This window comes from Ciconia boyciana, chromosome 9 (genome assembly GCF_034638445.1).
Source record: "Ciconia boyciana chromosome 9, ASM3463844v1, whole genome shotgun sequence".
NCBI classification, from domain to species: Eukaryota; Metazoa; Chordata; class Aves; order Ciconiiformes; family Ciconiidae; genus Ciconia; species Ciconia boyciana.
Genome location: NC_132942.1, coordinates 564,350 through 589,741, shown reverse-complemented (window position 1 = coordinate 589,741; position 25,392 = coordinate 564,350). Strand labels below are relative to the sequence as shown.

At 55.3% G+C, this 25,392-nt stretch overlaps 1 protein-coding gene across 3 annotated transcripts in view; it reads right to left on the bottom strand.

Annotated features, from left to right (window-relative positions):
• Nucleotides 1-25,392, bottom strand: part of PPP2R2B (protein phosphatase 2 regulatory subunit Bbeta) — a 114,782-nt gene that overhangs the window by 7,463 nt on the left and 81,927 nt on the right. For all 3 annotated transcript variants that reach the window (XM_072873488.1, XM_072873487.1, XM_072873490.1), the window contains exons 3-6: nt 24,371-24,536; nt 21,857-21,969; nt 9,966-10,143; nt 7,114-7,278 (exon numbers count right to left, since the gene is read on the bottom strand). In XM_072873488.1, the coding sequence (XP_072729589.1) occupies nt 7,114-7,278; nt 9,966-10,143; nt 21,857-21,969; nt 24,371-24,536 (622 nt within the window). The remainder of the gene's footprint in view (nt 1-7,113; nt 7,279-9,965; nt 10,144-21,856; nt 21,970-24,370; nt 24,537-25,392) is intronic.

The window sequence follows — 25,392 nt, the reverse complement described above, 5'->3', positions numbered from 1 at the left end:
GCCGCCGTTGCTCCTGGCCCTGCCCAGGTCTCGTCAGCCGCTGTCGCACGAGCTGTGGGCTCCTGGCAGCTCTCTCGGCTCCCCCTCAGATTTCCCCAGTTCGGGAAACCCCCCTGTGCACCGTGCTGGAGCGCTCCACTGCGGATCCTGCCAGCACCGGAGCTGCTCGCCTCGACGACAAGAGAGATGCTGCTGATGTGGGGACATCCTCTTTCCACCTCTACCGACAGCTCTCCAGCGCAGCATTAAAGGCTACTGCTGGGTAACATGGAGAAACTCACAACGCTTCACTTCTCCACTGGAGAAAAACCCAGTTGCCAGCCGCGTTTGTCCGACCCTCGTCCCCAGCAGTGAGGCTCCGCTACAAGCCCTCCGCTGCGGTGGCTGTTGGCTCCGGCCCACCAGTGGCCAGAGCAGGGGACGGGCCAGCAGCCAGCCTGGCTGCTCTGCACCCCGGAGGCAGCGTGCCCTGCACAACGCTGCACTGAGCACCAGCGTTTGCTCGGGTTTATCATCCCCTCGCTGAGCCCTGTGGTACCAACGCCTGAACTCCTGAGTACGGCAGAAAAAAATGCCTGAAGTGCCAGTATAAATGATCTCTCTATAAATCAGAAATGGCATTGCCCACAGCAGGACCCAGCTCTGGGTGCTTTAATCACCAGCACGAAATCTGATGACACGTCAGGTTTTTCAAATAAGAAAAGCAACAGCAACAAAAGAAAATAAAGATCTGAGGCAGTCTGTGGAGAGCATCTGAATGCCATGACGCGTCTTCGCTGCAATCGTCACAGGTTTGCTCACACCAGGCCGGCTGGCTTCGTGAGGCTTGTTTTAATGGCTGCACCGTTTCCATCACGGCTGTGTGTATGTGAGCTTATGTCAAGGCTGGAGGTTTTTATGTCAGTTTATAGAACAGGGGCAAGAGGAAATTGTTGCTGATACTGTAGAAGTATAAAATGTTAAATTGCAGGTCAACTATTGAACAGGAAAGGCCTCAGAGAATGAACCCAAGAGCTGAGGCGGCACTGAGACAAGTCAGCAAGGGTGAGACATCTGCGGTACGAAGAGGGCTGGGAACAGCTCTCTGACGCCAGGTACCGCATCCCCCGGCACGGCTGCAGGGAGCATTCCCACCGGCATGGCGTCACGCCTGCTCTGCTCCCTCCTCCGGTGACTCCCCGTCCTCCAGGTCCTGCCTGAGCAGCAGCGGAGCAGGGCTCTTCCGTCCCCTCGTGCTGTGGGGGAGCTGGCACCGAAGAGGAGTGCGGGCTGCAGCGATGCCCAGAAAGGGGCTGGGCAGGGTGAAAGCATCAGGCCCAGCCCAGCGTGAGGACCAAGGGGTCCTGTGCAGCACCTCCTCTGTGCCGAGGAACTTGTGCACAGGGTGAGAAGACAGGATCCGGCCACGCACCGAGTCTAGTGCAGGATCCAGCCGTGCACAGCAGAGGCCAGTGCTGGCTCCAGTCCCCTATGCAGTCCAGTGCAGAGGAGCTGTCGGCTTTTTAAAATTCAGAGCAGCTAAGAGGTGAACTCTGGCATGGGCCAACTGCATTTTCCCTGTGCCAGTCTCCCTGCCTGCCACATTAGGGCTCTGATACTGGGAAGTGAAAACCAGACCTACCAAGGCAGAGAGCAATCGTTCAAACGACACTTCTGGAGACGCCCTCCCCAAGCTCCTGCCTCCGCACTCGCCCTGCGCCGGAGCACCCCTCGGCCAGGGGGACCCTCTGTCGGGGCAGCTTCAAAGCACATGGGTTTTTCCACTGACCAATAAATTTAACCACTTATCAATAAATTTAACACCAATTCAAGTACTGTCTTTTCTTTCTCACTCCTCATTTAAACTCTAATCATGACAATTAGCAATGCAGGCTGGAAAACCGAAAGCACAGCAAAGCTGCACTGCACCATCACCAAGCCCAGGCTGGGGCCGGGGCTGTCACTTGGGTCCCTCTCCGGGTCAGTGTCACCTCTCAGCTCAGCCCCAACACCCGCCCTGTTAGAAGCAAATGATTCACCAGGTGGAAGTTTTGATTCCAGATGAAGACAGGAGAGCGTTGCAAAGCAAAGAGGTTTCCTGCTTTGCTAAATGAGCTCAGGGTGGCACAAGAGGCTTGTTCTTCACCCCCCTGGAGATTCTGCACAACCAACTAGTTAATTCTTAGCTCGAGGTCTTGCCAGGCCTATTATTCCATGCAGCAGGACATCATTAGCTCCCGCGAGGGGTCGGAGGAAGGAGATGATTCGTTTCTGGGGGCAACACCACCAGCTCAGCTCTGCTCCAGCCAAAACCTGGGACGAGAGCTCAGCTCGGCTCAGCTCACCCCGCAGATTCCCAGTGCTGCGCAGGACTGGCTTTGTCTACACAAAGAAGTGAGTCTTCTGACGGGGAATCAGATCTCTGCTCTCTACTTACATAACCTTTTTCCTCTATAAAAGTCTTAGCTGAAAAAATAGGTAAAGAGAACACACTGTTAGCAGGAACACGGGAGTGAATGTGTTTTGCTGGAGCCTAGTTTGGCTTTGCGGAGTTGGCACTGTTTCGTTTTGCCCCTGCCTGTGCCAATGGCGTGCGGCAGCCCGGGATACGTGGCTCAGAGCCTCTCCTCTGAGCTGGAAAAGGTGATTTCCAGGGGTGAGGCATTCAGAGGACACCCGCTAGCCAAGCAGCAGGGTCACCTACCAGCAAGGCCAGACCATCACCGGGAGAGGGCAGGACCAGGGTGTCTCAAGTCAGGGCAGGCAGCTGCTGCGGGAAAAGCCCTCTGCTCAGCCGCAGCACACTGCAGACAAGAGCAGCACTGGGAGCGTCTCCCCAGACCCACACGTGTAGGCCGGAGAAGTTAATTTAGTCCCGATGTGGCTATTTTACCCCTGCACTCCCTCTCTTTGGAAAGACCCAGCTAGCAGAGCCCAGCTCCCCTCTCTCTCACACAGCATCACAGAATCGTATAGGTTGGAAAAGACCTTTAAGATCATCGAGCCCAACCGTAAACCTAACACTACCAAGACCACCATCTCTCCTCCTCCTCCTCCTCCTCTCCCCCTCTTTTGTGCAGCCTGAGTTTCAGGTTCCACTAGATGGCCAGCTGCATGAAGCAACTTGTCAGATAAAAGGACCTTGGATCAATCAATCTGAGCTCTGCTAGAGCAGGCAAGTCCTACACGGTAGTCATTCCCTGCTGAGCTTTCGGGCTGTTACTGGGACTGGCCACCAGTAAGCATGCTGTGGCTTCAGCTGGCAGGTGTGTTTCAGCCTGCATTAACCTGTGCAAGGCAAACCTCCTCTGCCAGCGCACCGGCACAGGCAAAGCCACGTCGCCATCTCTGCTGGGCTCCGGCTCGCGTGCGCTGCCTCCGGCGCGCTGCCGCCTGCGCTGCGGGCTCCCTCGCGCTCCCTCGCGTGCCCTCGCACGCCCCGCACGGCGCCCACCCTCGGACAGCGCCTGCGGGTCAGGGAGCGAGGGGGACGCTGGCCCGGGGGCTGCACGCCGCTCACGTGTGCAAGGCGGCCTGTCTGGCCTGTGCACTAAAAGCGATGGAGCCCCTTAGTGCGTAAGCCCTGGGCGAGGCATCCGACCCCTCTGGATTTCAGCGGAGGCTCCAGTTAATCTGGTAATAAACAGGGCCCCCGTGGAAACCTGGAAGCAGTGGAGCAGCGCTTGCATGGGCAAATACAGTAACCCACTGCTGCTTCTTTCGCTTCAAATAAAAAGTCAAAACTCCAGCGATAGCTCACCTAAGCACAAAACTAATCACGATCATCACTGAGGAGAAGCTAAGCTAGCACAAGCAGAGAACTGAGCTTTGCTTTATATTGGAAAAATCAACTCTGCAAACCGCGCTCAGCCCAGAGGTGCAGGAGCCTTGCAACCATGGGCTAAGGAGCAGAAATTACTAGTCTGGTGCCAATATCCCCCGTGAACTTGAGCGATTTGCTTTTCTGCCTCATTCTTCCTGTCTGTAGCAAGGCAACAAAACATGTTCCTCTTCCTGACGGATGAGGTGCAGACTAACAAAGCGCTTTTGGCAGCGTGCTCCGAGCACCAACACGGGCCCTGGCAGCCCCGAGGCAGGATGGGGGGAAGCTGCTTGTCTGCGGGGTGGCTGGACGCTGCCGTCCCCAGACCCTGCCAGCACCATCCCCACGGCCGCCGGGCAGCAGGGCCACGGCCGCCCGTTCCTCTGCAGGATGCCCGGACCCTTCCCAGTCCTGGTGCTGGGAGCAGCGGGGGCTCTGCCGGGGCCGGGGTCACAGCACACAGGCAGTGCCACCTAGTCGGGTCTGAGAACCAAGCACACGGCTGGGCAGGGCACGGGGCTCGGGGAGCTATTTTTGCTTCCTGGCTGAAGGCTTTTGTGTGGCTTTGCTCCTGCTGCAGAAGCAGATCCAGGCTGCTGAGCTCACAGAAAGGATTTCTGAGCGCTATTTCTCCATTACACAACAAACCTATTTTCCTCTGACACTGAGCAGGAGCTGCCCTCCCCGCACCGGCTCCCTCTGCCAGCCCTCCATCCCGAGCGGCCTCCATCAGCACCCTCTCCGTGGGGACGCAGACCAAACGAAAACCCGAGATGGCCAGGAAGAGCTGCACAGCCCACGGGGTGCTCCTGCTCCTCAGCGAGACTGGCGGCCTTTCCACCGGGTGCTTGGAAAGCGGCAGCGACGCAGAGCCTGGCTGGGTCCTCCTCCCTGGGCTGCCCCAAAAGGCAGCAGTGCCTGCCCAAGTAGAGGAGGGGAGGGCTTGTTTTAGAAATACATCTGCAATATTGGAGGGTAAAATCTGTGAGCTCTCGGTTACCTTATCACAGCAGCTTCATACACTTATTTCTAACCAAAGCTGAAACTGTTTTCAGCAAAGAATAAATATTTGGTAGCGTTGCTGTAACGCAGCCAGCAGTGAGAAGACAAGAAGGCAAAGGTCCCCTTTGGGAAGCGGGCTGTACGCTGAGCCTTTCGTTTCAGGAGTCTGGTAGGTACAATCACAGGTGGCTCCTTAAAAAAGAAGTGGAAAGCCCAATGCCTTTTGCTGTGGGGAAATAACTGTAGTAACCCCCAACAGGGTTTTCGCTCACTTTCCCATATGCTTTTCAAACAGGATTACTTTTGCCGGTGTTACCAGCTGCTCCAGGAATCCCGATCTCCCCTTTGGCTTCCTGCGGTGCTTCGGACAACGCACGCGATTTCCTTGTGCGTGGTGTGCCTGGGTAGGCATCCCCTCGCAGGGCCACTGCCCCTCCTAGTGTTGCAGCACACGGCTCTTCGCATCCCTGCGGAGCGGGCATTTCCATATGGAAGCTGCTGTTCTCTCCTAGGCCACCTACATGGCTGGAGGTAACAGGCACAATGTCACAGATCGCAGGAGCCTCAAATAAAATGGGCAAACAAAATTTAATAAGAGAAGCACATAAGTAAAAGCTGGCCCTGAGCAGCACACTGCATCTATCTAAATAAACATGACTGGGATGTGCAGTGCTATCTTCTGCATTTTTATTAAATATTGACAGTTATTAAATGTCTCCGTTGGAGGATTCGCCTCCAAAAGCCAATGTTGCTTTTCATTTTGAACTTTGATGAACTGTCTCAATTTCGACTCACACATCTGCTGAACTGCAATTGACTGAGGCTGATGCTTCTGAGGGATGGAGGGAAATCAATAAGGAGATGTCACAGGAGAGGTCAAACCGAGCCGGGATTCACCGCTGGCCGGTGTGCTCGCTGAGGGCTGGAGGGACGCAGCAGTACCCAAACAAAGGGAAATGCCGGGGGGGGCTTCTGCCGCTGAAGTGTCAAGAAAATGAATTTTGTTTGCTCCTTAATTGTATTCTGATTCTCAGCTGGGAGCCGTCACTGTAGGACTGCGAGACACGGTCGGGAAATGCAAGAATAGAAAGGTGTGTTTTGCTCAGGATTTGGGAAAACTGCCATTCGACATTTCTGAATGTCCAGCCAGCGATGTAAGCTTTCCCCTCCATCTACTTTTCTCCAGTTTAAAAACAGGTATCAGACTGCGACCTCAGCTCAAAAGCCCAGAAGCAACAGCTGGCGTGTAATTCCCTATCGCCTCCAGAAAACCTAAATCTGAAACACACCTAGGTGCTCTCTGGATGTAGATTGTTAGCATGGGGCTCCAGTAAGTTGCACCCGGTCTGTGCATCTTGTTCTCGTAACATGATCACACTTTGAATACTGAAAATCTCCTTAATTTCCCAGAAGATATTGGCCATTTTCTGAAGAAAACTCAAACATGAGCAGGAGACACAGGAGTTTAGCTGTCCAGTCACACAGCACAGCGGTCCTTGCTTCTGCCGTATTTCGCTGTCTTTAAGGCAGATACCAAACTCCTTTTGGTCTGTCCCATCTTTGTGTCTTATTTACAACACTGCGCTCAGCACAGAGCCGCCTTCCAGAACTGCCAGGGCACAAAGAACAGCGACAGGTATTTACCAGCCCACCCACAAATGCTGTAGGTGTTCATGCCGGTGTTTTACTGAGCAGGTGCTGATACGGAGAATATTTCCAGCAGCGACCCCCTGACACATACAGGCTGAGCAGGAACCAGGCTCGGCTGGCTGCCTCGGCAGCAGCTCACTCGTCGCATCGGCCCAGGGAGGACCAAGGACAAGCTCCCTAGTCCAGCTTACTCCGAATTTTGAGGGGGTTTTCTGCACATCCTGACCCCTGTGGCATCAACCACAGTTGACAACAGGACATGGGGCTATTTGGACAAACAGCCTGAAGGAACACAGCACTCCCTGTCTTCTGGCATTGACAGCTCCATAGTTGCTGTGCACCGGCATCCCAGTGACCCCTCGGACCCGCTGCTGCCGAAACACCACCGTGGGGTTTTTAACGTGCTCCCCCAAAGGGTGTGGGGCCGGGACCCAGGGGAAGCTGCTCCTTTCGGGACGGGCAGGACTGAGGGCAAGTGGCCGTGGGAACGCCCAGGAGCAGGCAGGACCAGACCAGAGCCCGGCACACCTGGAGGGAGGATGGGGCGAGGTGGCAGGGCAGACCTCAGCCCAGGTCTGTCTCCGCACTCCTTTTTTTGGGCTCTTTTAACCCAAAGGGGACGCCGTCCCGGCCGTCCCACTGGCGGGGGCCGTACTCACACTTGGCGTGGCGGTCGCAGAGGGCGGAGGTGCGCATGTCACACAGCCGGATGGTGCCTTTGCTGCTGCTGTAGACGAAGGTGTTGCAGTGGTGCGGGTGGAACTCGGCGGCCGTGATCACCTCTGTCAGCTCCTCCATGTTGGCTGGCTTGATGTCCACGATGTCTGGCAGGGCGAGTCAAGGAGCCGCACGTAGCCTGGCCCAGACCCCGCTCCTCCCATGGGGTCTCCTCCCACCGCCCCTCCTGCCGATGTCTCTGGGCACCTGGGCTTCCCCTCGCCCCGTGCAAACCAGGTGTTCCCGGGAGAGCAGCACCGTCCTGGGGCAGAACCGCAGCACCGAGCCGGGACCAGCCAGCGCCAGCGCAGGGGAAAGCCAACGTCCACCATGTTTTCTGTTCAGCCGGGGACCGCCGCTCCAGTACCACGGCCTGGAGCCCCTCTGCGTGGCATGAGACCTGACTCTGCCCGTTCGCCCCGGGCCAGAGTAAATGTCTTTTTATTGCAGGGCCGGGGCATGGTGAGTAACCGCACCGAAAACAACAGGGAGGAAACAAAACCCAGAGCACGACGACCAAGAGAAAACCACCACAGCCCAGGGGTGGCTGCCCAGGGACGTGTAATTTCCAAAACATTTCACATGCTTGGGCTCAGTGAAATGCTGGGTTGAAAACTGAGCTGCAGACCCTGTCCCCAGGCCCCGTGGATGGTGCCAGCAAGGACCTGCACAGCCCCACAGAGCATCTCGGTGCCGCAGGGGACGGCTGACACGCGTCTGTCCCAGCCTGACTCCAAGCCAGCGGTCGCTGGTGGAAGCGGCTTCAGATCTTACAGTGCAATCCAGACACCCAGCATGGGACGATTCACCCACTGTGCAGAGGGGGAAAAAGAAACAGCACCTTTCCTCACCCCCTGGAAAGCAAATTAAGATCCTGCTGTTCCTGGTAAGACAGAAGTTTAAAAAAAAAAAAAAGAAGAAGATATTAATTTCTCACCCATGTGGGGCGTTTTACAACAGCAAGCATTCCCGCAGAAGCAGCCGCTGCAGTTCACAGCCACTGAGTGGCTTCACAGCCTGGCCATGCTGCCGGTCCGCAGCAGAACCTGGATCCCAGCTCAAGCCAGACCTGAGCCCAGCACATGGCCCTGCAGGACAGCGATCGCTGCCTCCCAAACTGCCGCAAGTCTGGATGTACTGGTGTTTGTAAGGCATGCTGACAGTCTGCAATGAGAAGCGGTACAGGACCGCACTGTGTCACGATGCCGCTGCACTCCCCGTGGTTCTGTAGCGATCCTGCACTTCTGACCCGCAATAACCTCTCATGACAGCCCCGATGCTTTGCTCAGCAGAGGTTTCAAACCCCATCAACCTGTGCAGCGGCTGGGCGACACGCACAAAACTAAGAAACTCCAGTCCACAGCACTGCCTCTTTTCAACTCTCAGTCAGGCAGGGACCAGATTTGGTTTTTATCCACAAAAGTGAAAACCGGCGATGTGCTCCTCACCTCCCCAGGCAGGCAGGCGGTGCTGCCACAGCTCTTCTCCCCGCCATGCCAGCATCACCCAACGCCCCATCGGGTACCCTGCGGAGAGCTGGTCCTGCAGCTCGGCCAAATGCAGCCAAACCGGGGACACCCCAGGAAGGGGCTCCAAGGCACCGGGCAGAGAGGTGACACCGACACACCGGCAAGACGGTGGCATGGGACATCTGAGTGGACATCTCGCTGGTGGTGACATTTCTCCATCAACTCTTAGCAAGCGTTTTGGGTGCTGCACTTGTACCTTGGCCAAACTCCCTCGGGCCATCTAAACTCCCTGAGGTTTTACCCAAATTTAGTACTCCTCATCTTCTTCCCCAAAACGCAATGCACATTGCAGCCCTGCTCAACCATACCCACTTCGAGCTCCTGCCAGCCACACGCCTGTGACTGCTGAAATCCTCTCCAGCTGCCTAAATTTGGCACATGCCCTGGGGGTTTCTCAGTAGGAAACACTATATAAATATCACCAATGATTAGTGCCCCGTTGTTATTATTTCTGATGCGGCTGTTACAAGGGTGACTGGCACGACCTCATTTGTATGACTGTGACTGGCAGCCTGTCACCCCGCTGCAGGGTACAATGGAGACTGCACCATTAATATTTCCTCTCTCCATCTTCCCCAAGGCGTCTGTCTTCTCCATCACCCGCGGAACCCCCTCCCTCCCGCCCGCCCCACGCAGACCCTGCAGGCAAAATTCAAAAATGTGTCACCCGCACCGGGAGGCAGCAGTCATGACGATGCCAGCTGAGCCCTGCACCACAGAGGGAGCAGCTCAGCGTGACGGCCGAACGTGCCCACCAGAGACAGCCCGGCGTCCCACCGGCGCCCCAGCTCGGCCCGGCAGCATGGGCAGAGACGAGAGGGAAGCGCCTTGGTAATGACACCTGGGGACGGGATCTCAGGTGTTCTGCAGCTGGATGCAGGGCGGACAGCACTGTTTTGTACTCCTGAGCCCCTGTGAGCCCTTGCCAGAGGTGAAGCTCCTGTACTGACGAACCGTGATCGGGGTGTGGGGACAGGGCCAGGCGAGACGCTGCGCTACCTGCTCGGTCACCACCGCAGCAGACACAGGCACGGCTCTGCTGCCTCCCACGGAGCCGGACCTCGCAGGTCCCCCCTCCGCCACTCACCTTCACCAGAGACCTGTCTCCCCATCCAGCTTTCTCCTTCTCCCACTGACATTTGCCCGTGTCTAGGCTCCCAGGGCTTTTACGCCCCACTTGCCAGCTGAGGTACCTCCCTTATTCCTGCTCTTGGCCGGGCTGGGACCATCCCAGGGGCCGCGGGGCAGCACGCACCAAAGGATACTAAAACTTTGATTTGTGATTTCAAAGTTCCACAGGTTTATCCTCAGGTCATCCGCTGACATGTAGGTCTCGTAGTCGCTGTTGACGGAGATGGAGTTGATGTGGTAGGTATGTGCGTTGGCAAACACCCGCCGGGGGGTGGCCTCCACCATCAGGTCCATGGGCCGGAGCACGGGCACCTGCAGGATGGGAAGCAGAGCGTCAGCACCCAGGGACGGGGTCCAGCTGTCCCACCCGACCCACGCCAGCACCCGGCCCGAGGGGGGACACCCCCACGGCCACGGCGGGGCCTGCGCAGCTCCGGCTGGCAGCGCTCCATCCCACCCTCCACACTCTCACCAAGGAAACCTAACGCCTTTCTAGGCGTATGAACAGAAGGACATGCAGACAGGAAAGCCTTTCACTTTTGAAAGAGGCACCAGTACGGTTAGACTGCAGCGAGGCAGTGAGAGCCCAGTAAACCAGGCTCGGATCTCTGCTGCAGCAATGTTTTTCTTTGGGAAAAAAAACCAAACAAACCAGAAACCTTGTTTTGCCTGCCTTGTTTTGTCACTGTTAACTGGAATCTGACATTCCTGGAGCACTTCTAACAGAAATATATTTCTTGAGAGCGCCAGGTCAGCACAGATTTTTCTTTTAACTTTTCTGCATTTGCTTCACAGTGAAGTGACGGAGGTAAGAGATGAGAAGAGACGGGGAAAGGGAACGCACAGGGCAGGGACAGATGGGGGACTAGAAACAGAGCTACACACGTTTGCCTTTAGATTAATAAGCACAACTCATGTAAGCATCAGGGGATGAAGAGATGCAGTAGGAACAGTGTACGCAAGGAGCAATGTAAGTAATAACTTCAGCCATAACGCTCTTGAGGCAACTTAATACACTAGAAAGGTGTCCGTCTGTGCTCCCGTTTGCCAGTGAGCTATTCCCTCAAGCTACTTCATTACTGTGTGTATTATCTGTGTGCTGCCCAAAGAGATTTCCCATGGCTGCAGAGGTGGGGACAGGAGTGTGACAGCCAGCTTGAGCGACACTAGAGCACAGGGACTGCCAGCTCAGAGCCTGAGCTTAATGTGACGAGCCTGCCTGCTAATTCAGCCTGACACAGTCAATGATGCATCGTTTGCCGCTGAAGGACTCTGCTCAGCCATCTGGGGACGGAGGCTCGCGCTTTGCTCAGGGATTACAGGAACCGCCTGTCATTCAGACCATGGGAAACACGACGGTTGTGCAAAGGGAAAGGGTTCAACGGTTACACCAGGCCTCACCAGGCACAAAAATAAGCACAGGAAAGGCTTCGGCAGAGGATTTCACTCAGCGAGACGATGCTGTGTAGCCCGACCGCACCTCGCGATCAAACCCCGGGCCAGTCCCTGTCCCCGGCAGGAGCCCAGCAGTGCGCACTGCAGCGCGAAGCAACCAGGGCAAGCCGGGTCTGAGCCAGAGCAGCGTGGCCATCTGCAACTTCCAGTGCCCCAGCAGATTTCCCTACCCGATTCTTATATGGCAGCTACTCACAACCACAGAGCTAAGATAAACTCTCCAGCCAAGAAAAGTCTCCACATGTTACTTCAGAGCCAAATTCTGGAGAGTTTTTAATGTCTGGAACTTGGTCCGTCACTAGGTAAAACCCCACGAGAGGAACAAACCTGGTCATCCGTGAGTATTTTGTTAAGGCAGGATTTTTTACCCACTACCGTGGCAAGAATCTGCACTGGAATATGGAAAACAGCAAGTGTCCATGCCCCTTCTCACCACCTGCTGCGAGCTTTTGCTTAAGGGCATCAACAGTTAAGTGCTTAAACCTGAAAGCACTGACTTTTGAGGCAGGAGCAGCCAGGAATGCACTGGGAGCACACACCGGCTTGGGGCTCTCATCCCACGGCGGCAGAAATCTTGCAGCGGAAGGCAAAGCCCCATCTCAGGACGGCCAAGGGGAGCAGCTGCCCAGTGCGGGCTGGGCCCCAGCCTGGGTTTAATCTCTTCTCTGCTTAAGCCTGCCCTGAAGCCGTCTGGAAACACCTCCACCGCGGGGGAGGCTGACGCGAGTCTGTGCCGACGGCTCGACCCCGGTGCTGGCACTGATGCGCGCCCTCGCCGACACGCGGATCTCGGGCAGAGAAGAGCCTTCGGCCTCCCCCTCCCCACTCGCCACCATGGGACTGCTCTTGGCTGCGTCTTTCCTAGCACGCTGCCTGGTCTCCAGCAACGCAACTCCCCGCGCCCCGGGGCCCGTTCCAGCGGCTGACGGGCACCCATGTTACGTTTCTGCTTAACGTGCAATAAAGGAAAAGAAAGGGTGGTCTGAGGGAGGACCCTGCAGACCGCGCCGGTGCCGCAGGTGGGCAGGCAGAGCCCAGCTGGGCAGGCAGGGAGCGGCTCAGGGCGGCAGCGGTCAGTGACACCAAAGAGAAAGCGCCCAACAAATGGGGCAACGTGACAGCAACTGAAACTTGGTCTTTTTTTTTTTTTTGAAGCACGCAGAGTCCAAACCAGTGTCTGCCTAAACCACCCTGCTCCCATCAGCATTGCCATGGCAATCCCCAACAGCACAGAGACCTGCTCAGCGCATCCCTTCTTCAATTACAGAGCCAACCTGCAGGGCAGGCTCTGGTATTATATATACCCATTATTAAAGGGTAATTCAGTGTAACAAACCGCATCAAGTACATAGAAAGGCTGTCAAATAAAATAAACCACTAATAAATTAAATTACTTTCTGTTTTCAGGAAGGGGGGGAATGCCGGTCGTTTTTCATTTAAAACAAAATATGTCTTAATTTTTCTTTCTGCCTTTAGCAGGCACCCCCTGCAAAAGAGCCGGTCCCACTCATTCAAAGTGCACATGGCACTCGATTCCTCTCGCCTCGTTTGGCGAAGGCTTCCCCTTCCTGAGGTAATGAGGCACTAATCCTCCCTTGAGCTGTAAAACTCATTTTCTCCGTGGCTGGGGGGCGGAGGGAGCCGGCATGCCCTGGCCCCTTCCCGCTGCCGGTGCTGCGTTTCCTCCTGCCACTTCCAGCCGCCAAGCGAAGGCCCACGGCGCAGGTAGCGCGATGTCAGTGATTGCTGACGCTTCACTACTTTGTCCCCTGTTCCCATCACGTTTCCCCCTTTCATTGTCTGTCATGTCGACTGCCACCAAATGCTCCCTGCTCCCGGGGGGAAAAGCTCCGTGTGGCAGAGCTTCTCCTCGTCATTCAAGGCACCGTGATGGACATGGCCTGAAGAGATGCAGAGACTTGGTGTTTCTCAGGAAAGCCTCGTCCTCTGCCCAGAGGTGCTATATGGCATGCAGTGTTTCCAAAACACAAGCCCATATACAGGGAAAAAAGATGAAGGCCGAGGCTCCAGGACGACGCGGTCCCATAACCTCTCACAAGCACAAGTCCAGCGCGTGTGGGGTTTGAGCTGCCTGTCACTGGGGCTCGGACCGGTGACACAAGCCCCCCGCACAGCCCCGCAGAGAGATGGGACTCAACCACTGACACGCAGGCGAAAGCGCTGCTGGGAATCCCTCTCACGCAACACGCTGGAGGCCAAAAATCCCTGAAGGGTGTGAATTTGACAGGGCTGGCTACGAAGGGAAAGCCCAGCGCAGACCAGCAAAGCAGCGGTGCCACCTCTGCCCCAGAAAGCTGCTGCCGCGCCCCAGCGTCGCCCGGCGCGGGTCCTGCGCCCGGCCACGGGCAGACGGGGGAGCGGGCGACCGCAGACTCGTCAGCGTTGGGACCACGCACCCGTTTCTGCAAAATGGAGAAGGGGGCTTTGCTCTCAGTTACCTCCATGGAAATCCTCTTAGCACAATGGAGCCGCGCGGCACTTACGCTGAGATACAAATCTGACCCAGGGTAGCAGCCATTAAAAAAAATCCATAAATAATCCGTTTAGGCGTCTCTCCGGTGCCCACCTCGTCAGGGGTTACCAAGCCTCAGCACCAACAGCAGTTGAAGCTCTGCGATTACCTGCTGCGTGACCGGCAGCAGGCCAGCCCGGCAGCGCAGCGGCTGTAATGGCGACTGCAGAGCAGCTCCCACTGCGGCCCGCTCGGCGTGTACGGCAGCGCTCACGTCTAACCGCGACGCTGCAAACCAGCGGACAGGGCAGAGCTTTCCTCTCTCCTTTCACATTTGCAGCCGGACAAGCTCTGCCCTTTCTGGCGCAAGCCGAGCGGCGGCGGCAGCACCAGGCCAGCGCGGCCGCCCGGGCGTAGCCCCATTCCGCCAGCCCACCCGTCCCTGCGCCGCGCAAGCGCTGCCCGGCGCAGTTTGCTCCGCAGCCTCGCGCAGCCTCGGCGAGCTGGCAGGATCCGGCCAAGTAGAATTAGTCACAGCTGAAGCCCAGATTAACCCTAGCCTTGGGTTGGCAAGAAGGAAAATGTAATCCAGTTCCTGGCAAATCCGAGAGCAGAGCTAGCTGCTCGGGGATAAATCCGGCAAGGTTCTTCACCCGCTCCAGCAGCTGAGCCGCTCTGAATGTGCTCCCCGATGTTTATTTCTTACCTACAAAAGGCATATTCTGTAACTGGCCAACGCTGCCTGCAGATTAATATTTTGCAGACAAAACGTGCATCAAACACTATTTTCATGGCAGACTGACAATTTCATGCTCTTCAGGATTTTGTCTTATTGGACTTCCCCAGGAAGCGTGGGAGGTACCTTCCTGTGGGAGAATAAACCGCTATCTCATTACTGGCCCATGCAGCTGACAGAGCTTCTGGTTTCATCTCTTTTCCCTCGACATTTCCCTCCCTGCTAAGCAGCACGCTAACACCGTTTCTTCTGTTGCCTGTTACTGAGCCTTTTTTCATACAATGAAATGCAGGCACAAGACTTGCGGCCAACTGAGGATCCACCTCCACGTATGCAGGTCCAAAAGGTGCAGGCTGCCCCAAAAGGGTCTGGGTCCCGGCTGGGGGCCAGGAGCAGGGGGAGGACCACGGACACCGGCTCTGCAGGGAGGACGCTGCAGCCAGCACTGCGGCGCCGGAGCGGGAGCGTGTGCTGCCTGGCAGCCCTGCCAGCCCGAGCCGTGTCCAGCTTCCCAGTGACCGCTCCGCCACGGAGGCGGCTGCTGGCACGCCGCAGGGCACCGGCACCGGCAGGCGCTCGGCGCACACCTGCGGCTGCAGGAGTCGGAGCTGGAGGGGAGGAGGTGTGACACCGGACCTGGCTGCGTGCCGAGCCCCTGCTGCGCCGTGGGAGTGGGCAAGGGCGCAGGAGCAGGCGGCCGGTCCCTGCGCTGCCTGCCCCGTTCCCCCTCCCGGAGCCCCCAGCCCCGCGGCAGGGCAGAAGCGGGGCTATCGTCCTTCTGTCCCCACTTGGATGCCCCGGCAGAAGCCAACGTGAGCCATTTGTGGGCAGCGGGCCCCAGCCGCAACGGGGGCTGAGTCGCAGGAGCGTCTGCTGGGCTCTGCTCATCGGCACCAAGGAGCGGAGTTCAAAGCCTGAAGTTAGTCCGTGTGGGCCAACTCTTTGGGCCACCGACACAAATACCCCCCCAAAAAAAAACGGGGCCAGTTCACAAAGGGTTTTTAGTGCAAGGCTGAGCATTGACTGCAAGTGTCGTTCCACATGCAGCCCAAATCATCCCAGATTTCCCTTTCTCTGTATAATTTTTATAGCATGATAGGATTTTTTTTGTTGGTAACCGAGAATTTGTCCTAGTTCAGTTATTGCACTCCAGGATTACTTTCACCATCTGTACCTAAATCCTGAATAAGTTTGCAGTAACCTCAAAGAACAAACAGAACATTTTTCTTATCTGAAGTTAAAACTCCTGAATCCTTCATGCCAATCTCATTAGAATTGCATTCCCCTTAAAGATGTGATTGTTTGAAAAGATATTTTCTAACTTATTTCTCCCGCTGAAAAAGAGCCAGTGTCAGTAAAATCCCACCTAGCAGTTTACAATTTTCCTACTTTTCCCGGGATAAGTGTGTAGAAGTACAGCCACGTTACCAAACACAAATTCAAAGCAATCCAAACCCGTTTGATAATCCTGCCCGGCACACTGTTTTTACAGTACGTCTAGACACAGATACCAGCAGTGTAATTGCTGTGGAAAAAGAGATGAAAAAAAAATATCTGAAAGGTCAGTTCTGGTCATCAGCATTTCAAGGTGAGTTTACAAATATTAGAAGGATGAACAATGAGTTTTCACCAGAAAAGAAAGAATTCAACTCATGACCTGCGAAAAACAAAAAAATGAGAAAAGCAGCAGGAAAACTCTTTCATTTGTTGTCAAGTACCTGCAGACTGAAGCAGGGGCGCAGGCAGCGCACGCTGGCGGGCTGGGTGCTGCCGCTGGCTGGGCCGGGGGGAGCCCGCGCCCTGCAGACTCGCTGCGGCCGTGCCGCCAGCGCCCCGTCCCCACGCCCAGCCGGGCCCTCCTGAGCCCCGCAGCCGTGGCGCGAGGTGCTGGCGCTGCCCGTCCCCGGGGAACCACCGTTACCCCCACGGTGACTCCGGAGCCCGAGCCCTGCAGACTGGCCGTGCCTCAGCGGGAGACCGAGCCAAGCCCTTCCTTCTTCATACAGGGTGCTGCTTCAAGAGCCACAAAAATCAAGCGCCTCCAGCCAGCACCACACAGGTCCCCAGCACGTCCCAGACCAGCACGCCGGCTTCCCAGAGACGGCACTGTCTGGTGGTGAGCCCGATGCTGCCCTGCTCGGGCAGAGGGGCCAGGCTACCAAAGGGCAGCCGAGCATGCAAGTATTACACGTTGAGCTGCTTTAGAGCAATGTGAGTAATGAATATGGGAAAATCCTTTTCTTTTTAATTTCTGTGGCAATGGTTTGATGACAATCATTTGAAATGGATTAGTTCTGCCATGTGCATTTTATAGCCAAAAAAAGCCAAATGTTTCACATTGCCTTGTCATTTAAATGATAATGCTTTGGAGAATGTACGCAAGGAAAAGACAACAAATCTCTTTGCTGGGGCAGAAATGCAGCAGCACAGCCGTCCTCTGAAGCATCCCCCATCGCTTTCCCTCTCCCGTCACACAGCCCCGCTCTGGGGCTGCCCGTCGGGTGCCCTGGGTGCAGCAGGAACACAGCACAGCCTCCCCAGGAAACCGCGCCCAGGGGCCAAGAAATCCGAGTGCTTTGGCAAAATGGGAGATATAAAACGGGATTTGTGACGGATTTTGCTGGAACTGAGAGACTGAAGTGGTAGCTCTTGATCAGAGAGAGATTTGTGACAGCTACAAACTCCAAGAACCGGGCACACCAACGCACCCGCTCATCGCACCCACGTCGCACTTGGCCTGGGAGGGTCATTCCTCGCCCCGGGGGGTGTCCAGCGGAGACCACAGAAAACCACCCTCTGTACCACGGCATTCTCCTGAGCCCTTAACAACCCGGGTGAGACACGGCCCTGCTGCCCAGAGCAACTGGTCCCTGGGCTCGTTAGATGCACACCAGCCAGTTTGCAGGGTGCTTCCTTACTTACCAACATTTTAAAGTGCCTGGGGGAAGAGATCGGCTGCCCAGGGCAGGGAGAGTTGTTCCCAAATGGTATCTGAGCTCCCCTGGGTTTCCCTGCGACAGAGGAGGGGAGGCAGCAGCAGCCCCTCCTGAGAGCCCCCGAGCAGAGCCCCGGCTGCTCTCCCCGCTGCGGACGTAGCTCAGGAGCAGGGGACTTGGTGGAGCAAGAAATCCCAGCCTGGCTTGAGAACGCATAGTGGCCTGAAACAAGAACATCCTTCAGCAGCAGCCTCCACCCTGCGCATCGGGGAGGCAGAAGGCCACCCCTGTGGTGCTTGGAGCTCAGGCGTTACGTGCCAAGGCAGTGCTGGCAGCACAGCCTGCTGCTGCTGCTTCTCTTTAAACAAACAATGTAAAGATCAGACCCTCTCTATAGCAAAGGGAGGCCAGGAGCTGCCTCTCCTGGCCGGTTCCCCCAGTTTTGCTCACCAGAGGCACAAACAGCGTTTTGCCGCACACAGCACCCAGGTGCCCGCAGCCTCCTCCTCCTGCAGGGAGGACGGTACCGGTGGGAGGATGCACACCAGTGTTTCACCACAGTCTGACTTGCGCTGTGAGGGATCAAAGCAAACACATTCTCTATTTAAAAATATTTAAGCCCTGGATATTATTTGTGTTAATTATTTCCTGCGCACATCCCATGGCGTAGGTACGTCTGTACACTGAGCGGCACTCGAGAGCTCGCGGAGGCTGTTAAACGAGGCCTAAGGGCTGTAGCTGTTAGACTGGGGGCTATCCAAATAAGCAGAGCTCTTTTAATGACAGCAAAAGCCTTACTTTACAGTCTGAGCAGAGTTAAATATTCCTTTTGCACTATGTGGGTTAGAAATTCCTCAGAGAACAATGCTCATCGAGTACGTTTAAACCATTATGACGAATGGGTAAGAGATGATTGCAGCAAGGTGGTTTTAAAACTCTTTTTTGCTTGTCTGTGGTTGAAAATTAAACTGTGGATGGATGCGGCTTTACTCCAAAGTGCGAGCATCCCAGGACAATTAAACGTCAAAGATACACCAAGCTGCAGCAGAATGGTTACAGCTATGTAAATATCTGTCTAAGTAAAATCATCAAAACATTAGATCAAACTGGGGCTGGCGGAAGACTCCTCAATCTTCCGTCCTCAGGGACAGCAGGCGTTGCACAGGCAGATACTAATAACCATAATACTGAGCACTTACATCGTGTTTTACCTCTTCCCGTTGCCATGAAGCAGGAGCCGTATGTTCCCGCGGGGCTGCGTGAGCGGGGAATCGCAGCACCTTATCTCATAGCACAAGGGAAGACACCCAAGTAGCAAACTCCTCCAGCCACACGGCATCAAGCTGCTACCAGGAATAAATGGACTGCAAGTAAAATGAAGGCTGAAACTTTTGAGGCAGGCAGCAGACTGCGATAAATACTGTCCACTTCTCTGGTATTTCAGTATGACTTTCTATGGGGAAAAAAAAATCAAAATTCCCTTCTTCCCTGACAAACTCCAGCGACCGCTGCTGCCTCCACCCACCCCAGCAGCGCAGGGTCGCTCCCGGGGTGAGCAGGGACGGGGCAGGGGGGTGCCCAGTGGGATGGGCTGGCTGCCCCCCCCCCCCAAACACGGCCCCTGTATGCTGGGGGGCTGGCCCACATCCTCGGGAAATCCCCGGCACCAGCCACACTGGCAGCGTCTCTGCATCCCTGCCCATCCTTGGGGACGCCCCGCTGGGCACCAGCAGTGACGGACGGCCTGGATGGTGTAACTTCAGGTCGAGCACTTGCAGAAATACCCGGGTTGATTTTTGGCTCTGCTTCAGCCCTGTGGTCGCCAATTCAAGTGCCAGGATGCGGTCAAACGCAATCAGCTCACGCCAACAATCAATAGCGAAGATAAGCACGATGATTATTTATTTATTTTCATAACCACATCGCCTGTGTGCCCTGCCGAGGAGTCATTACCCTCACTGCAGGCTCTGATCGATCGACGGCCGCTTCCCGCCGGCGCAGCGGGAGCAGACAGGGGAGCACAGAGGCAGGTCCGGGATGGGAGCCCGACCCGCCAGCTCGGCACTCCTGCATCCACCCTGCGCCTGCCCCCGAGCAAACACACGCAGGCTGCCTGCTCTTCCCACCCCAGTGTCTGTAACACAGGTAAGAGAAGGACGAGGAGCAGCTAAACGATAGTGTTAAGGCCCTGGGCACACACAGCACTGCAAAGCCAACCTGAGCCGTGTCGCGGGCAGGGCGGCAGAGTCGGCACCGCATGCAGGAGAGGACACAGTGCCACATGGCCAGGGCCACCCGCCGTGCTCCTCGTGGCCTCCCCTCACCCAGGCCAGGGGGAACCCACCAGCGGGTCTGGGCAGACGGGGCTGCGGCACACGTCGCCCCGCGCTCCCCATGCTGCCAGCGCAGGTCTGACCGGCTGGTGGCCACCGCAGGCGAGACGGATGTCGTGACACCTACAGAGCTGATAGCCAGGTCAACCCAAAAGATAAAAATGCATTTTCAAAAGGTTAAAAAGCTTCTTTTCAAAATGTCAAAACTCAGTGTTCCCATAATGAAATATTTTGCTTAAGAGGTTACACTGATGTTTTGGCAGTTTTAATACAGTTTGCGTTGGAAGAGAAAAGAAGTACGCATTACATTTATCCTGGACTCTGGAGTTGCTTCACTTCCCCCAGAAATTCAATGTTCTTAAATAATACACTAGAAATAAAAATAAATCAATATTCAGAAATTGCTCCTTTGAGAACGCTGACCTGGCATTTGCTGTTTTGCGTGGTTTCCAGCAGTGTCTTAGGGTTTGCAGGAGGCCCCCGGGCACGGGACCGATGCCGATAGCCGCCCGCAGCAGAGCTCGGCACAGGCACCAAGATGGCAGACCTAGGTGAAACTGTCACCTCAGTAAGCCCAGGGCTTTTCCAGTGCGCTCAGCCAGAGAAGGAAGCACTAACTGGAGTAACACCCCTTAGCACGGCCATCTCTTTAAAACCTGCCTCCCAGCCCTGCACAGGGTCGATAACCCCAGCTCCGACGTCCAGATCCCCAGCAAACTCCTCCAACGGGCTGGCTAGGTAACGGCATATTAGGCTGGAAATGCTGCCTGAAACATGACAGCAGATACATATATACATGAAATAAAATGTTTTCTTGCTCAGTAAAGAAAAATGCCTGCCAGCCACCAGGAGCAACTCAGTACGGAGATGAGAATTAACTACCTGTCTGGGGTTCTCAATGGCTTCATCTGCAGTGGAACTGGAAGCCGCAGAAGTGAGCCAAGGGTAATCATAGCAACAATTTTATATATATAAATATAAATATCCCACATACCCAAAACGCAAATTCTGACAGGATGTTAATAAATTACAAGCTAGTCTGGTCTGACTAATGTCATGACAAAATTACTGCATACTTGGCATTTCTAGGCCTACGGGTTAAAGGAGTGATTGTCCGTTTCTGCCCTAATATCAAGCGGAGGGGAGCACAGCTTCTCCCCATTGGCAGAGGGGCATCCTGCTCACTGCTGGGGGCGGCCAAGGGACCAGCTCCCACAGAGGATGCTGGGCTGGAGCCCACACGGTCGGGGTCTCCAGCGCTGCCTGTACCGCTGCCTGTACCCGCTGCTGGAGCTGCCGGAGCTCCCCGGGGCGCGGGTGAGCTCTGATTGAATTAATAGCGCGCACACCGCCTCGGGCCGGAGCTGGCTCTTTATATGCAAATTAAAGATCATAAACAGCTATCCCAGGGCAGCACCGGGGAAGGGCAAATTTGCTGGCACTGCTGGCCAGGTGCAGCCAGCTCCCAGGGCACAGTGATGCCCAGCGGACGGGCGCTGCCGTGCCCACGTGCCTCCCCTCGCCAGGACGGACACGCTCCCGGGGCGCAGGGGCGGCTGCTTCAATGGGGTCAGTGCATCCATGCCCCTTGCAGTAAATGGAAAACGTAGCCTTAGGTGTTTACATTTGATTCGGGAGGCCGGTTTTAATCTCCTTAGGCTGGGAGGAAAACTCATTTAGAGAAAGCATTTATGCTCCTGAAGCAGAAGTTGCGATTGCGAATGCACTAAGAAGGGAGAGCTCATTAACTGCCTCCTTGCCAGCACGGGCACACAGGGCACTGCAGCAGCAGCACCATGGCACTGGGGTACCCGACACAAGACAAAACGCAGCGCTTCGTGGCACGCCTGCCCAGAGTCGGCACAGCCTGGGTGCTACGCTGGCAGCAGCTCCCTCCTCCGCTCCCGTGCCCACACACCAGCCACAGCACCGGCCCCCGAGAGAAGGAGCAACCCCCCCGCTTTCTGACATCGACCTGTCGCGTCACGAGGGCATTACCAGTAATGCTGCACGCAGGTGACACCGGCAGCGATTTTCATCCAAGACCCTGACAAGAAAGGCTCCACGGCACCCTCGGTCTCCCCGCACTCACCCGTAGCATGGTGATCATGGAGGGGTCGCGGAGACGGCCATCCTCATCCTTGAGATTGTATCCCTCTGGTCTCTTGTCCCGCTCGCTGACCTTCCATAGCTTCACAGTCTTATCTGGGGGCAGGAGAGAGGAGAGCATTATGGCTGGCTGCTCCCCAGCCGCCCACTGATGGACACGCCAAGGCCACGCCAAGGCCATGCTGGTCAGTTTAACAGTGAGAAGTCTGCTGCGTCCCCACCTGCAACTTCCTGAAAGTGGTTATAGAGGTACCTGCCACCACAGCACTTCATCCCTAGAGCCTTGGTTTCCCTGTTCCTGCCGGACAACTGCCGGTGCGTTTATTCCAGATGTAAGGAGGTGGTTGAACAACAGAACTATTGGATTAATGGAGAAATAATAGGAGAAGTGATTTCCCAGGGCTCAGAGCCTCAGAGGTCACGCACTGAAGGTTGGTGTTTGATACATGGAGTGACGGGGCCCCGTTACCCGCAGAGGAGGTGACGAGGCGCTGGCACCAGGATGGGGCAGCTTGGGCAGCGCAGGGAGGCTGAACCCGACGTCCCGGCAATGGGCCAGCGCCACACACGGCTGCTCTGCTCCCCCCTGCCGCCGACGCGCGTCGCACGCTCGTGCACACACACGGACACACCCCCCCCTTCCCCACACCTGCACACCCACGGGAAAGCCAGCCGAGAGCAGACTCCCACGTAAGGTTTTTTCCTCCTACATTTCCTAGCTCAGATGGCAGTTATCCACGGGCCACCGCTTACTTTTTGAGAGTAATTTCCAAATTAATTTAGCTTCTAGTAATTGGAAATGTGTTAAATACCAAGGATGCAGCAGCTCTCCTAATTCTGTCCCCGCTAGCTGCTCTATTTCTCCTCCTCTTTGACCCTCGTGAACACCCCCGTCCATCCCTGCTGACCCCCAGGAATTAGGCGCTGCCTTCCATTAGCAGCCCCACGCCGGCCTCGCCGGCCCCTTAGGAAACACAAAAGGAGGGACAGGGCGCCCGCGGCCGCTCCAGCTAGGCGTCACCCTGCAGGTGTCGGGGTGCCGGGGAGGCAGCCGCAGCAGCGCCCGCGCCGGCAGCAGGTGCTGGGAGCTCTGCACGGCTTTGAAGCTCATCAGGCACAGGGTGCCACAAGGTAAATAATTTTGCTTCCAGTGGAGTTCATGCAGAAATCCAGCGTGCAATGAGTGGAGCAGAGCAATGGGCGATTCAGGGTTCCAGCAAGCTGGCTGGTACCACAGCGCCGGGACGGAGCAAAGCCGGTGCGGAGGTAAGCTGTCCCTGAAAGCTCCCCGAAGGAGGTGAAATGGTGCCTGTAACTCCCTAAAAAGTCATCCTGACCTTCCCCACCCAGAAACTGCACAGAGCCTGGCATTTACCACGGACTGAAGGCAGCTCCGAATGCCCCCTGCAGCTCCCCGTCCCCTCCTGGCATCCCAGCCACCCTGCGCCACGAAGCCCCAGGGGAAGGAGCCCCGGGAACGTGTGGCTTCACTCTGAATAATGGTGTTTTCTTTCCTCTCTCCTGGCAGAGACTCTACGAGTAGTTTATCATCACTTCCACCAGGTTTCATACACAACCGTATCATTCATCTTCATTTTCTCCTTTACATGGCAATTCCAATAGAGTGCCATTAATTTTGTTTTTATTAACCCGCTTTACTTCAGGGGGTTTCTATATATAACGTTAGTTTAACAGTAAGAACAAAAAGAAACAGCATAACACGGGAGTATTTCTAAAAGAATCATTTTGATAACCTGCTAGCATATGAAACACCATCCCAAATGGAAAGATAATATCCCTGTTAATCAAAAAACTATTTAAAAACTCAATTAACAGAACATTATGCTCTATAATTAATCTTCATTGCATTTCAATGATTCTCCCCCCAAATGAGTTTAATAAGTCTTTGAATTTTATTACAATGATCAATAGAGTCAATTCTATAATACAAAGTAAGTTGGTTATGGAAGATAATTAGACCCCTCCTTTTCCCCTGAAGTAATTAAGTCACATCCATCTTAAGGTTTCATTCATCCCAAGTAATATTCCTGGATTCTCCTGATATTTATTTGAACATAGCATGGAACTGCTGAGCTGAACACAGCTGCAAATTGAAACAAATCAGATGCAGTTTTTCTTAAAAAAAAAAAAAAAGGTAAAAAAAGAGAGTTCCCAAGATCCAAAAAAACAAATTAAAAAAAAGTTGTCAGCCGGGGGAAGAGACTCCCACCCTTGCAGGGAACAGATGCTGTGAAATAAGGACAAAACCTCGCGCACAGGAACTGAGCTCCGCCAGACAGTCTGGACAGGTTCCTGCCCCCCGTGACACCCGTGTTACCCTGAAGGGAGTCGACTTTTTTTTAACATATATTTTTCCTGAAGAAACTCTTCAGAGAAGGCCCCGTCTGGCTGTCGGGGCCCAGGGATGTGAGGCGGTGGGACGGCAGCGCTGGCGCTTGCCCAGCCGGACGGGCTGCCCGCGGCCGCGGCCACGTACCGTTGGTGGAGAGCAGGAAATAGGCTGCGTTTTGCTGCGGGAGCCATCGGATCTTATTGATCTTCTCCTCTATCTCCAAACTCTTCAGGTAATCGAACTCCGGCTCGTGGCTCTGGAAGGTGCTGTAGACATTGTACTCTCCCCTGCGATGGGGCTGGTTTTTGCTCTGCAGGGAGGGGAACAGAGAGGAGTTTGAGGCACAGAGAGAGACAGGACACTTTCTTTAGTTCTCGAAGGTTTGTTAAGTGACGGCGAGCGCCTGGTCGTGGTGACGCAGCGCAGGTCTGAAAGCCAAGGCACGGCCTCTCCTGGCGCAGCGGCTCCCGCATGCTGGTGTGCTCAGCGGGAACGGAGCAGGAATGGAGCGGGATTGGAGCCCGCCGTGCTGGCTGTCCCTAGTGAACGGCTGGGACCGAGCACCAAAACCAGCCCCAGAGGAGCCGCTGGCTCCGCACCACCTGCACAGGATAAGCAGCGTTTGCCCCGCAGGTGCACAAATACAAAGCAAGAATAAAGCACCCAAGAAAAGGGCACAATCTCTGCAGGAACTGACGCTGCGTGCCATGGCTCAGGCTCGTAAGGTATCGTGTATGTGCAAATCCCAGGTGGTGAACCACCTGGAACCAGGCTCTGAATGGGGCTGAGGTAATTAAATGAAAACTATCGTGGAGATGAACTTCCTGCACACAAATGATGCATCTGGGCTGGTGAAGCCCCGCGTGTCCCCTGGAGCGCAGTCCTGCTCCAAAGTAGGATCTGAATGGAATACACCCGGTGTGACGTTAGGAAGCTTAAAGTTCAGGAAAAGCAGTAGAATAATAAAACGAGAGAGAAATGAGAAATTAAATACTGCTGGAAAGGTTGATGAAGTGTCTATGAGTGTAACCTTTAACCGATCGGTTCTCTCCAGCGTCTATAGAAACAATTTTGAGGCTGTAACTTTGAGAAAAATTTAAAACCATCATCAGACTGACATTTTTCATGGCCAGGCCTGACTCATCCCTTCCACCGTCAGCAAACAC